The sequence below is a fragment of the Panthera pardus genome, unplaced genomic scaffold (assembly GCF_024362965.1).
Source record: "Panthera pardus isolate Hobbes unplaced genomic scaffold, ASM2436296v1 HiC_scaffold_17, whole genome shotgun sequence".
Taxonomy (NCBI): Eukaryota; Metazoa; Chordata; class Mammalia; order Carnivora; family Felidae; genus Panthera; species Panthera pardus.
In genome coordinates this window covers 82933989-82948737 of record NW_026526732.1, presented here as the reverse complement: position 1 = coordinate 82948737, position 14749 = coordinate 82933989, and the positions used below count along the sequence as shown (strand labels likewise).

At 35.3% G+C, this 14749-nt stretch overlaps 1 protein-coding gene across 5 annotated transcripts in view; it reads left to right on the top strand.

Annotated features, from left to right (window-relative positions):
• The window catches only part of MYO6 (myosin VI), a 143882-nt gene extending 130731 nt beyond the window's left edge, over positions 1-13151 (top strand). Inside the window, exons 30-35 of one of the 5 annotated variants that reach the window (XM_053904710.1) lie at positions 203-241; positions 4509-4612; positions 5532-5663; positions 8019-8045; positions 10608-10826; positions 11348-13151. In XM_053904710.1, the coding sequence (XP_053760685.1) occupies positions 203-241; positions 4509-4612; positions 5532-5663; positions 8019-8045; positions 10608-10826; positions 11348-11547 (721 nt within the window). In that variant the 3' untranslated portion in view covers positions 11548-13151. Of the gene's footprint in view, positions 1-202; positions 242-4508; positions 4613-5531; positions 5664-8018; positions 8046-10607; positions 10833-11347 lie in introns of all 5 variants that reach the window. The other 4 variants (XM_019442693.2, XM_053904707.1, XM_019442694.2 and 1 more) reach the window with 4 other exon arrangements.
• The last annotated feature ends 1598 nt before the right edge of the window (positions 13152-14749 follow it).

The window sequence follows — 14749 nt, the reverse complement described above, 5'->3', positions numbered from 1 at the left end:
TTTAAACAAAAATTTTGCTGTATTTTATGGTTATATGCCATCTTGAAAAGTATGTTATAGACTTTTACAAAGTAAAATGATAGTGAATGGTTAAATCAATAATCCTGTTAAAACATACATTTTAAATTATACTTTTAGATCTTTTAGGTAATTTATATAGTTGTCTTTATAAAACTATGTTGTATTGTCATTTTTCTTATAGGGAACAGATGGCGAAAGAAATGTCAGAATATCTGAATAGGTTAGTGCAGTGGAATTCGGGGAAATGAGTGTCACCTCAAAGTCACATTTTTTTTTTTTCAACGTTTATTTTATTTTTGGGACAGAGAGAGACAGAGCATGAACGGGGGAGGGACAGAGAGAGAGAGGGAGACACAGAATCGGAAACAGGCTCCAGGCTCCGAGCCATCAGCCCAGAGCCCGACGCGGGGCTCGAACTCACGGACCGTGAGATCGTGACCTGGCTGAAGTCGGACGCTTAACCGACTGCGCCACCCAGGCGCCCCAAAGTCACATTTTTAAATCATTCTTCATTATTTGGACTGGAACCTGTTACATGAATAGTCTGTTCTTCCTTGCAAATTTTCTGTACAAGAAATGTCACTTCACCCTGATGCCACCCTAACAGAAAAAGCTAAAAACCAGGGTTCTTCTAAATGGGTGATACTCAGTGGGGAAATGGTTGGCATTTTGGATGGGACTGTTCCTTGTTGATAGTACTGCCCAGTTTGTCACTGGCCCTCACCACCTCAGTCTCGGTAGAGGAACCTTTCCTCTCAAACGGAATGAAAGTTTTGAAACTCTCCATGGAGGTGGTGCTGCCCCACAGCCCCTGTCCCTTCCCTGGTGGGAACCTCTGTGCCTCCTTGAAGGGGTAGTAGAGGAAGAGTGTGAGAGCCTTTTGACCATAGCACATGGTTTAAAAACCACTGATGTAAAAATTGAGCCACCAGAGAATATGACTTCCCAGCAGGATCTGGTCCTTTATAAGAGGATATAAACAGGTAACGTTTTAACTGTCAGTTTTGAAGTTACAGAGTTAATTGAAAGTGTTAAAATTAATATATTTTTAAAAATCGGAAGTCAGTTTTGCTACTACTCTAGCATATCATTTTTATGATTGTCTTTGTAACAAACCTAAATAAGCAGTAAACTCCACCTTTACTTTACTATTTCAGTAATTCCAGAGATGGGAGAAAGCATTTAAATGCATTTCGTTCATGTACTTGGGATGCTGAATATGTTTTTTAGCAGATGTATTTTTGTTTGACATAATATGAATGAAAAGGTAGTAATATTAAACCATATTTTAAGCAATAATAATTTGAATTCAGTGTTATTTTTTTAAGTATCAAAATATGCCTTATGTATATTGACACCTCATGGGTATTCTGACAATCTATAAAACTACATTATGTAAATTCACTCTTTTTCAAAAGAAATTAACAAAAACCCATAATAATTTTCAGCTGCTCTCCTCGAAAAGACTCTTAGAAGACCTAGGAAGAAAAGAGAATTTTTTTTTTGTTAGTTTACTGAATGGTGGCTTAGAGATATAGAAGAGTAAAAAGAATATTTGAATAATGTTAAAGCTTAATTTATTGCTGAGGGTAATAGAGAGACCTTGCTGACACGCAGCTGGCTCTTTTTGAGCAAAGCAATTAAGAAGAAAAAACTACATGGAAAATTGCCAGTCACACAGCTTATGAAAAGGATAGATTCTGCAATAAATCTAAAACAGGTTTGAACCGTAAAAATGCAAGACCTAACTGGCCACATATTCTTCTTTAGCCAGGCTTATATGTTACTAACAGTCATCATGTCTAACAGTTATTAAGTACATAGAGTGAAGTGTGCTATTTTTTATTCTCTACAATGAAAGCATAAAGAGGCCTTTTAAAGAGGCAAAAGTGCCTTATTTATTTCATTGTTAAGCTTAATATTAAAGGAATAATTTACTTTATTTCAGGAAGAAGTATACATATTTTCAAATATCATTTCTCATTAAGTGGTAGTGTCTTGACTGCCAAGATTGCAGTTATCTTTCAGAATGTAAAATAATGAGAAAATATGACCTCATTTTCAGGTATTATACCTTGATCATCCCTCTTTAAGAGGAGATATTTTCCTCTTATGTGGAAAGAGGAAATGATAAAGGTGAAATTTCTGTGTGATACCTGAGAAGCAATATTTTAGTTCTTTAAAATTTAGTTCTTTTCATATTTGTGCCATCTTTCTTTTTTTTTTTTATGTCTTGAAATGTGATGTGTTTAAATTCTTCCTTTGTTACATTGATCTTACTTATAGCTTATTCTAAGTGTCTGCTGTGTGACAGGTGTCATATTTTGCTGAAAAGTAATGTTTATTGTTAACAGAAAAGAAGTTTCCAAGTTTTCTGAATAGTTATTTCAAGTTATGTATATAGAAACAAGTTGTAAGCCCTGAGTAGCACTGCTATGAAAAAGTTGAATTTATCCCATTTTATTTTTTAATTTATTTTATCTTTATATATATATATATATATATATATATATTTTTCTTTCTTTCCCTCTTCTTTCTTTCTTTCTTTCTCTCTCTTTCTTTCTCTTCTCTCTCTCTTTCTCTCTCTTCCTTCCTTCCTCCCTCCCTCTTACCAATGTTCCTACTATATTTGTGCCCTTTGAAATCTCTGTTATGCCTCATGAATTAAAAAAAATCTCTTCCTTTAATTATTATTATTTTTTAAATTTACACAGGTCTATGTCAGCAGGTCCTAGCGTGAAGGGTTGGCCTAAGTGGGTGCTCATTAATGTTTGTAGAAGGAATAAAGCAAATAAAAGAAGGTAGAGTCAGGACTAAGACTAGGACTTCTAGAGTCAGAGCAATCTGGGTTTCAATCCCAGGTGCTACCATTTACTAGCAGTGTGGGGACCTTGGGCATAGTCTTTATCTCACTGCTCTCAGTCTTGTCTACTGATTTTTCTTTTTCTTCATCATGGTAAGTGTACTCTTTAATCCCCATCCCTTATTTCATCCAACCCCCACCCCACCACTTGGTTAACCATCAGTTCTGTGTAGTTAAAAGTCGGTTTCTTGGTTTGCCTCTTTTTCCACTTTGCTCATTTGTATCTTCAGTTCCAAATATGAGTGAGATCATATGGTATTTGTCTTTCTCTGACTTATTTCACTTAGCATTATACTCTCTAGATCCAACCATATTGTTGCAAATGCCAAGATTTCATTCTTTTTTATGGCTGAATAATTTTCCAGAGTGTGTGTCTGTATGTGTGTGTGTGTGTGTGTGTGTACGTATGTACCATATCTTCTTTGTCCATTCATATATCGATGGATACTTGGGCTCTCTCCATAATTTACTAGTTGTCATATTACTTGCTGAATATGAGGGTGTGGTTTTATCTTCTTAGAGAACTTTTTTTTTTTTTTCAAAAATTTTTTTAATGTTTATTTTTGAGACAGAGACAGAGCATGAACGGGGGAGGGGCAGAGAGAGGGAGACACAGAATCGGAAGCAGGCTCCAGGCTCTCAGCCATCAGCCCAGAGCCCGACGCGGGGCTCGAACCCACGGACCGTGAGATCATGACCTGAGCCGAAGTCGGACACTTAACCGACTGAGCCACCCAGGCGCCCCTTAGAGAACTTTTCTAAGTGTTCTTTAACACAGGGGTTTCCCGACTCCAAGCAGCTCTTTTAGCCCATCTTTCACAACTAATGGCAGTGGGTTGCAGTTTGGCTACTCACCTATGGACCCTGCATCAACCACATGCCCAGGGAGGTTCTGAGCCAGTAGCTTTTGTTGGGACTTGGCTGCCTGTAGCTTCTGGTAGTCTGTGGGTGATTGTACTGTGTGCCTTTATGGCTCATAAACCATTAATGTACTTCTAATGATTTTTAGGAAATCAAGAGGATTTTCTTTCTGATTTTGAGGAATATATATAAATGTAGTTTTTAACATTAAGTGTCCACTTATCCATTAGTTGGAATATTTAAACTGAAGTCTGGGATAGGTCCATGGTACCAGAGTTTTAGAATCAGAAGTTCTGATTGAAAACATAATATGGCTATTAAATGGCATATTGGAAGATTTTAATTTACGTAGGAATCCTGTAGTATACCATTCTTTAAAAAAAAATTTTTTTTTTTACATTTATTTATTTTTTGAGAGACACAGAGAGACAGAGTACAAGTTGGGGAGGGGCAGAGAGAGAAGGAGGCACAGAATCCGAAGCAGGCTCCAGGCTCCGAGCTATCAGCACAGAGCCCGACGCGGGGCTCGAACTCACAAACTGTGAGATCATGACCTGAGCCAAAGTTGGATGCTTAACCAACTGAGCCACCCAGGCGCCCCCGTAGTATACCATTCTTAATCTCACCTGTTAAAGATACAAAAATATATGGTTTTTTAGTAGTTATTTCCAGTTCTCAGACTTAGATTCACCTTCTTGCCCCTTTAGTCAACATGTCCTTTGTGCTTCTATTTTAAACATGTAAAAATATATAATAATTGCAGAGGTCCTGCTGTACAAGCCACCAAGGCAGCTGCTGGTACCAAGAAATACGATCTCAGTAAATGGAAATATGCAGAACTACGTGATACCATCAATACTTCTTGTGGTAAGTGTATGGAGAAGATGAAAAATTGGGAAGCTCCATGGCTAACAGGTAAAAAAGAAATACTTAGACTGGAGCAAATTTTTTTTCTTTTTTGGCATATAAATTAATATAAACCATTCTCTTTGTTATTCTCACCTTGAAATAGCGACCTAGTTTACTCACAAAAAAAGACTTTACGTTAAATTCATTTTGCCTGTCTCTTATATAGGTCTAAGAGGGAAAACAGAGAGAAATTATGATTTGGTCTGTATTAATGACTGACCCTTCTGATGCTATTCATAATACTTAAATACCTATATATCAGAGTCTTGACCTACATATGCAAAGTAAAAAATGGCAATGCAGTACTTTCTTTTTAAAGCTATTTTTCTTCCAACAAAGCAGTAAAATACTATATCCATATGATTCTACATAATTGTGTTCTTGTTTAAATCACAGTGTTTGAGTTTAGGATGCTAGGCCTATGAACTCAGGTGCCATAAGCGTACAGAGCTTATGTTTTCTCCCTCCTCACTGACTTTGTCTGCATAATTACAAACATAAAAAATCTGTTGCATTTAAATACACCTTGCATTTGAGCACAGTGACTCTGACTTTGGACAAGTGACTTCACCTCTCTGATTCAGGTTCACTCATAAAAGACTTATTTATTTAGCCCAGCGTTCTTATGTAGAACAAATGGTATAGTAATAATGCATAAGAAAATGCTCTGTAAATGTAAAAGATAATATTACTGTAAAATGCTCATCTTTATCAATAATATACTTTTGATTTTGTACTATTTAAAAACAAAAAATGTATTTTATTATATGTGTAAATATATATAAGTTTATGCCACAGAATAATTATGTTAGACAACTAAATTAGGATGCTAATTCCTTTTTTGGTGGGGGGGGTGCTTTTTCTATACAATCCATAGATATTGAGCTCCTGGCAGCTTGCAGAGAAGAATTTCACAGAAGACTAAAAGTGTATCATGCTTGGAAATCCAAGAATAAGAAGAGAAACACTGAAACAGAGCAACGTGCTCCAAAGTCTGTTACTGATTATGGTAAAAACAAATCTGTACTTTTAAATGCTCCAGAGTATCTATATATAAATATATGTAACTATACATAAGACATTTGGGTAATATATAATACAGATTTTCTTGTACCATGCAGCTGTGAATCACTGAGCCTAACACAACCACGGTGGCTTATCTTTCATAGCATTATTTCTATTAATATATCTTTAAAGTCATATTTATTGAGAAGTATTTGAATTTACTTGTTAAGTAAACTCTGGAGGTAAGAATATTCTTGTCTATACTGAAGTAGTTGTGCAGTATTGTTGTAAATATGTATTTTTTCACATATATGTATATACACATGCAGAACAATTACATGTGGAAATGTAAAGAGTTTCCATGTTTAATGTCTTTATTTAAAAAGTATCATTCCCAATAGTTGACAGTATAGTTTCACAATGCATGACCCAAGTTGGCTTAGAAAATGAACTCTCAGTTATATTTTGCCTTCCTCACTATCTTCCAAGTAAATAAAAGAAAGCAATGTTTTATTAACGTCAATTAAGTGGTACAATTTTAGTATTTCCAAGTTGTTGCAAAGAATAGATTGAGTAAAGGAAGTAATTGTTAATTAGAGAGATGTAAGTGCTAGTGATTGCTTGGTGGGGGCGGGGGGTGGGGGTGGTGGTGGTGGTCATCAGTCAGAATATAATGCTCTGAAAGGGCAAAGAGAGAGAACCCAGAACTAAGAACTGGCAGTTTGAAGGCCTTCTACACAATTATATTCTTGTGACCACCACTCTCTTCTCTAACTTGCAGATTTATCTCTGGGATTTGAATATATCAGGATGATTCCATTACCCGTTTACTGTAACAAGTTTTTAACCACAGTTTCCTTTGTTTTCTAAAAATGTGAATAGGCTATTCCGTTTAGGTATAACCTTTTTAGCTGTCATGTTCTAATTATGGCCTTTAGCTGATAGGTGTTTATTATGTTTTTTTTCCCCCAAAATGTATACATTTGAATGATTGCACTTCTTAAAACAAGAAAAGTAATGTTGTAATATAGGGCACATATATTTTTAATGAACACACAAATATTTCTTCTAGTTTTAAACCAAACTTTGGTACTGTACTCATCCAGCTTTACCCCCAAAGGGGCAAATGACACATGCTTACCTTGTGTGAACACACCTTACTGAGTATGTTCTTACACTGTTTCCATTCATAATAATAATATTTGGAAGAACAAAAGAGTAGATTAAGAAAATTTCCCAAGAGTCCCATGTAGGTATATGAACAAATTTATGGAATTTTATGTGAACACACAGTCCACATGTATGTAGCCTTCATTAAATTTGGTTATGGGACATTTTCAGGATAAAATGTAACTTCTGCTCTGGAAGTAGTTATTGTTTTCTTTATTTTTTTTCCCATGTAAAATACATTCTGACACAGGAGTACAGTTAAAAGGAGGTGAGGTGTACTACGATACTTTTAACAGCTCAGTTGAGAAAATTCTGTACCTAGGTAGTTTCCTAGAGGGGTAGGTAATAAACCTTTAAAAGGAACTACTCTGTAGTTTAATATTTACAAGGATAAGAATTCCTTAATTTGAGAAAATAAAGTGACAACTTATGATTAACAAAAATATAAGTAGCTGTTACTTAAGAATAATACTTGACAGATCATAGTAAAGTCTTGTAACTGGGAGTAGAGAGAATCAGACCCTCCTCCTATATGCTGTACTGGGTGAGCACATTCTCATCACATTTACTATGGAAAGAGATTTCCAGAAATAATTCTTAGGGCAGTGGCAAATTACCCGGTAATGATTTACAGTATGTAGTTGCTTAAGACAGTGACTTTGGAGAGTAGTTTTTGTTTCGTAGTTACTAAAATAAAAATTGAATGAGTTTAAGATTGAGGGAATTGAAAGAAATTAGAACATACTGAGTGTGTATAAACATGGCAGTGCTTTTTCTCTAAGGCATATATTTTTTTGATGAATTTAGAAGTTTTTTATTTCTACAAAAATTCTAGTAATGCTTTGAAGGTACTATAATATCTGTTATTGAGTCATCATGTTGGATTTTTATTTGAATATTACTGTATCCCAAAATTACAAATGAAATATATATATTTTTGAATTTAGATCCTCTTTATATGTCCATAAAGCAGAATTTCCTAAAATATTATCAAAATAGCTTTTTTTAAAAAAAAAATCAGAAAGGAGCATATACTTGTAGGTAATTATGAGAATATTTGGCTGTGGATAGGATATTTATTTATTAGTCACCTCCTTGATTGATGCGAAGGCTTTATAAATGAGAAGAATGCTCATTTAACAGTTTTGCCACTTTTATGTTTTCTTCAATGTAAAATATTTATTCACAGATTTTGCACCATTTTTGAACAATTCACGTAAGTCATTGGGTTGTAACTTATGAGCTAACTGGAAGATGGGTTAAAAATACTTTATAAAGTACTAACTTCTATTAAACTTTGTTTTGCTACAATTTTAAGTGGAGTTGTACTACATTAATGTTGGTTTGGCCATACTAAGATATTTAATTTGAGATTATGCTTTCATTTGGATCACTCCAAAATACATATGCAGAACAAAATTAATCTGTTGTTTTATGAAATTGTTTCCTTTAAAAAAAAATAGCACTTTAAGCTGTGAATATGCACAGTTCTTATTGTAGCAAAACTCAATAAGCAGCTGATATTTTAGAATTAAGACTAACTTTAGGTGCTGGTTTCGAACACTGTTAGGGTATCAACATTTCATTCCAAAGACATCTGAATTTGTGTGATAATCTATACAGGTTTAATAGGACACCCCCTAAGAGAAGAAGGAGATTATTCCGTGACTTGTATAGTGTCCTGTGATGCATGTTTTTGATAATTTAAAAGCTTTGAGTCATCTTAGCATACAGTAAATTTTTTTTGCAGTCAGTTGAGCAATAATGATTTGGATATAATGCCATATTTGTTTGCCAACTTGTTGGACCTGATTTTTTTTAAGTGCTTCTTGTAATTTATAGGGCCACATTTAAAACATTTCATACTTTAAAGGTGACACAATTGGATGTGAAAAAAAAGTCATTTATTAGTTTCAAACTTTAACAAATGTTTATTTTGACAAAGAGAGAGTGTGGGAGGGGCAGAGAGAGAGACCCAAGCAAGCTCTGTGATGTAGAACCCAGCTTGGGGCTCAGTTCCACGAATTGCAGGGTCATGACCTGAGCTGAAATCAAGAGTTGGGTGCTTAACCAACTGAGCCACCCAGGTGCCCCTAGTTTCAGACTTTTAACATCCGTATCTTTGTACTTATCCAGATGAATATTTGTGGAAATTAAGGCTTCCTTAATGCAATGTTCAGTTCTCAACATTAGTTTAAAAAAAAAGAAACTATCAAAGACTTTCCCTTGGATTTCTAAATTTTACCCAATATATTAAGGTACAGGAGGCTGTTATTTTAAAAGAAAAAAGGTTAATTTAACAAGTGGCCATCAGTATCCTAGTAAGTTCCCTGTCAGTTCGGTATTCTGTTACTGCTTAGGATGGAGGGAAAGTTTTTTTTTCTTATGCTTTTAAAATTTCCTAATTTGGGGTTAGTATATTTTCTGCAAAGTAGGAAATTTTTAAGTTAAAATGGAAACACTAAACTGTAAGTGGTTTGGAGGAACAAAGAGTAAATGAACTCATGTCTATGAACATGCTGCAGGCGGTGTGTCTCTTTAAAGTCACTAACAAAACTGGGCTTTGGTGTCATTCTTTCCTAGGCATGTGCAGCTTTGCTAACTGCTTTTTGCTTTCTCTGGTTTGCACAGAAATAAATTCAGTTGCTATAAAGCCTTTGCTGTTGGTGTTAAAAGTAGAATAAGAGTGTTTGCATCCTTTCAGTATTTGGAAATTCTTACAAAAGCCATGTGGCCTTCTTGACTTACATATATTCTGTAATTTTTCATTGACATACTTAAGCGTTTCAGTGAGGTTCTTAATTGAGCTGCAGTAAATGGTTGGTCTGCTTTTAAAGTTGTGAGTAAAAAGCATATTAAACAGACTTTCTGAAATTATGCTGCTGAAACTGCAAAATTATTGCCCAGGGAAGTGTTTGTATTTGTAGATAAAATAAAAACCTAACTGTTTTGTAATGAAAATTGAGCAAGGGGAAAAAATTGATATGAGTGCCGGGTCCAGTACTAGCAGAAAAGCAAGGGTTTTTCTTTCTCTTTCTCTCTCTTTTTTTTTTTTTTATGACAAAAAGAACCAAATATTGTATACTTCCCACTTATTTCAGTGGATTTTATCCCAAGAGAAAGAGGATTTCAGGAAAGTTCATGCTTACTGTTTCAGTTTTGTTGTTGTTGTCATGAAGTTGCCTAGTAGTGCACTGTAGTAGTAAAAGATCTGTTCTGGCCACAGTTTAAATCCCAAAATCAGTTGGCAAAAGAGCAAACTTTTGTCTTCCACTTCCACTTCTGAGGAAATAGTAATTAGATTGACAGGTATCTATAATTCTTCACGTTTGTGAAATTACCATTCATTTGTTTTATCATGGGTAGTCTCATGAAAGTTATTCTGTGGCCTTCAGCTTTGAACTCTTTGGAGGAAAATTGTAAATCCTAGCAAATAATACTGGTTTGCTTTTCTTATTTTAGGTTACTGATACAGACATTTGTGGGAATCTGCTTGGGCTTGTTTGCTGTTGGTGTTACGGTGGGGGTGAGGGGGAGTGGTGTGTGTGTATGTGTACTTGCAATGTTAAGCAACATCTTTAGGGAAAGAAAATTCTAAGAGATCACACTCTACGTTTTATTCACTTCTAAGTAATTGATATTTACATGTGTTTTAGATTTACTTTTAGGAACCCCTCTTCTTCTCTTACAAAATGTGTGGTGCATTTTAGGAGTAAAGGCTGTTTGCGTTATCCCCTGGGCTGCTGGTGTAACTTCCCTTGCTTGTTCTTTGTAATAGCTCAGCAGAACCCAGCGTCTCAGCTTCCTGCCAGGCAGCAGGAGATCGAAATGAACCGACAGCAGCGCTTCTTCCGCATCCCATTCATCCGCCCTGCCGACCAGTACAAAGATCCGCAGAATAAGAAAAAAGGCTGGTGGTACGCGCACTTTGATGGCCCGTGGATTGCCCGGCAGATGGAACTCCATCCTGACAAGCCGCCCATCCTGCTTGTGGCTGGTGTGTGTGAGTCACGTGGAAAAAGGATTATAAACCCTCTGAAGGAAACAGCCTAATATACAATATTAATAATCCATTAAATTTCAGGACTGAGGGATGGAGTTTTGCAGTTAAATTAGACTTCCAGTTACTTGAGGATTAATTTATGATGTGAAATTGTTTGGATTAATTATGTCCTCGTAGAACACATAGAAACTTGTCTGTGTCCTTAGAGCCTTATCATTGGTATTTAATTATATCAGTTGATTTATAATTGTTTAAAGAAATGTAGCATTTTTATTAAGGTTGATAACGTGTTTGATCAACTGCAGTGTTAGTACTTTCTGAAAGGGTCCTTGGTGGAAGACAAATTTAACTTGTTTCTGGTGAACTTATTAAGGAGATTTCTGTCTTAGAGGAAGAAAACAAAGTTTTAAAAGTTCTCGATTCTGTGAGAATTGGTAACTCTTTCAGGTATAAAGTCTATAATAAGTGCCTCTAAAGAGATACATGCTTAATTCTCTGATGTCTCACCTGCGCAGGGAAGGATGACATGGAGATGTGTGAGCTGAATCTTGAAGAGACAGGCCTGACTCGAAAGCGTGGTGCTGAGATTTTGCCAAGACAGTTTGAAGAAATTTGGGAACGCTGTGGAGGTATCCAGTACCTCCAGAATGCAATTGAGAGCAAACAGGCGAGGCCCACGTATGCGACGGCCATGCTGCAGAACCTGTTAAAGTAGATGGTGCACCTGACCTGACAGCTGGGAGCCAGGCTGGGGCACTAAGTAGGGTGTGTGCCCCCCGAGATTTGACCTTTCTGTGACCGTGTTAGAACTGCTGATACAAAGTGAACAGATTTTATTAATCATGGCTTTTTGTTAATTTAAGGTAAATTATGGTAGTGAACTTGGGACCTAAAAATTGTTTTTGTGTATCCAGCTGTAACTGTTAAACCTCTCCTCCCTCTAATACTGGTTAACACTTGGACAGATTCTGACATTTCTCATTCTTTGCCAACAGACTGCCTGAAGTCCATTGTAATTGTTCTCTAGGAAAGGAAATGTTTTAAAAACTCAAAATACTGACTTTGCAAGGATGGCACAGAACCATATAACTGGAATAATGAAACCTTAGGTTAAATTTTCTTGTGAAAATTAAGTCACTTAATCAAGGCACTGATGCTTTGATCTGGAATGCTGTGTACTTTTTTAATTCACTTTTTCAGAAATTGATGGATATTTCCATTGAAAGTGGAAAATTTTTTTTCCTCCTCCTTTGTGGTGTGGCTTAGTTTGAGTAAAGCAATTCACCTGAACTTCTAGAATTCTAGAAAAGAGCCTGAATGTATTTGATGTACTCTGCGATAAAGAAGGTACTCACAGATTTATTTTTCTTTTCTATCATGTTTTGTTGCTATATAAGAATATTTTCTTACAGTCCGTGGACAAATAAAGGAAATTCAGGCCATTTCAGTGCTTAAAAGTTTTGAGATAACTTGTTTCATTTAGAAAAGGAAATAGGTTTTCGGTGGCAATGTGGCTTAACTGGACTGAATTCAAATTATTCTTTCAACTTCATCTCAGTTGCAATTTTTGTATCAGAATCTTGTCCAAGTTGTTTCGTATGATTTAAGCTAGTGTTCTGTTTCAAAATATCTTTGTTTTTGAAAATGTCTAGTGTCTTTTTTGGCCTTGAGATTTTGGTAATTATAGAACTGTTTTGTAAGCTTTGTAATTTAAAAGCCCAGTACTTGGTAATTGCTTATTTCATGTAACTGACGATTTAATTTTTTTCTTTGTGTGTTAGTTTTGATCAAATGTCAGCAGTTTCAAATTTAATATTTATGACGTTATATTAGGAATTTGGAGACAAAAATACATCATGGAGTTATGCTGATATAATGATAGTGAGTCGTGTTTGTATTTTAGAATAAAATTAGAAAAATAAAATTATTCTCTGTACTTTTCCCCCTGATTTTTAAAGACCCTAGCCTTTGAAATGATTTCCAGTGATTGTTTTTTCTAGAAAGAGTACCTCAGTCAGGAAGATCTTTCCCAGCTGATTAGATTAATGCTTGTGAGAGCCACACACTTTTTTCTGAATTGTTTCTCTCATAAGATGTGTCTTAGTACAGAAATATTTATTTATTATGATACTGTGCAAATGATTGTCTCCTGTTAAAGAAATTAAATTGTCCTATCTGTGCTATTGGGAATGTGAATAGGATTATCTTCTGAAGGCTGTATTACTGTGGAGATTCACCCACCCTTGGGTCATTTGGTCCCTGTGATTGGTGCAGAAGGTCTGGTTACTGAAAATAAACGACCTGTTCTCTCTCTTCTCATCACTTGCCTTTAATTGGTGTTTTTATTTGTATAGTATAGTGAATGATGAGCTTAACTAGTAGCAAATAAAGTCCTTGAAGAAAATTTAATAACCAAATTGACTTTTAATGACATCCCTTTAGTACTGTTTTCAGAAGGAGTTTTATGTATCTCCTAGATACATTTAAGCACTAGATGGAAAACCCATCAAACAGGTTAAAATTACTGTAATGAGAGAACTTAATGTTTGAAAAATTTGTAAGACACTTATCACAGCAAAGCATTGTTGCAAGTCTTTCATTTTTTATTTTAATAGCTAATAAAATTACAGTTTTAAGCCATTTTGTTGCTAATTATGTCACACAGCTGTCCTAGAACTTATCTATTTAAAGTTGTCTCCTGAGTTAATTTTGGCTACCAGGAGAATTGCCCTAATTCAGATAGATTTACAGTAACCTACATATAATAGACACACACACACACACACACACACACACACATTCCCCTTTGCTGGAAAAATTTGGGAGCCTGTCAGCCTTTAAAAGAAGTAGCAGAAATGGTGTTCTAAAAGATGTGGATATAGCTGTTTTACAGTGTTCACAGTCAAACCCATAAACGTTGTGTGAAAACTATAGGAATCAAAAGTCAATTTCTATTTAATGTCATTTGAATTGAGATTTAAAATTTGAAATTTCAACCAGTGTACTGTATATTAAGAACTAATCTCTTTTTTAAAAAATTTTTTTGAATGTTTATTTTTGAGAGAGAGACAGAGCATGAGCGGGGGAGGGGCAGAGAGAGAGGGAGACACAGAACCTGAAACAGGCTGCAGGCTCTGAGCTGACACAGCACAGAGCTTGACACAGCCTCACGGACCGTGAGATCATGACCTGAGTCAAAGACGGACACTCAGCTGGCTGGGCCACCCAGGCGCCCCAAGAACTAATCTTCTCTTAATGGGTTTTCTTACTCAGTACATGTTCCTTCCTTAGTGTATACTTTACAAAAGTAGACATACATAAAATACTAAGAATGAGAAGGAAAAATTCAATTTGATTATAATGTAATTCCTAATTCCACTAACACATTTGAGATATGTATTATGAGCTATGGGTATGCACTGAGAGAAAGGAAGTTTCTTTAATACACACATGTCAAGAGAACAGTGAATTTTCTTTGTTGTAAAGTTGAGTAGATGGCACCTTCTCAAAGGATTATGTGAGGAAAAAATAAAATAATGCACGTAGGAGTATAAGCCTACACAAGAGACATTCTATTGTAACTTACATTCTGCTTCCTATAATGTCTTTTTAATAGGTCATTCTTTCCTGTAACACAGTGAACACTTTTGTTTTGCAAACAACAAAGAAAATATAATCTTACATGGAAAATAGGCAGGTGGTATTTGTGGGAGCTTAGCTAGAGAATAGAAGAAACAGGCAGGAATAATAATGAGGATTAATTGTAGAGCTCTATTAATTGGGTTTTTAAAAAAATATTTTAATTCACAGGTTATTACTATGGTTCTCAGGGGATCCAGATACGTAGCTCTTTGGTTTCTTTTTGTGAAGGACTGTAAGAGTACTTGGATAAGTAGAATAAATATTTATTGAATGAA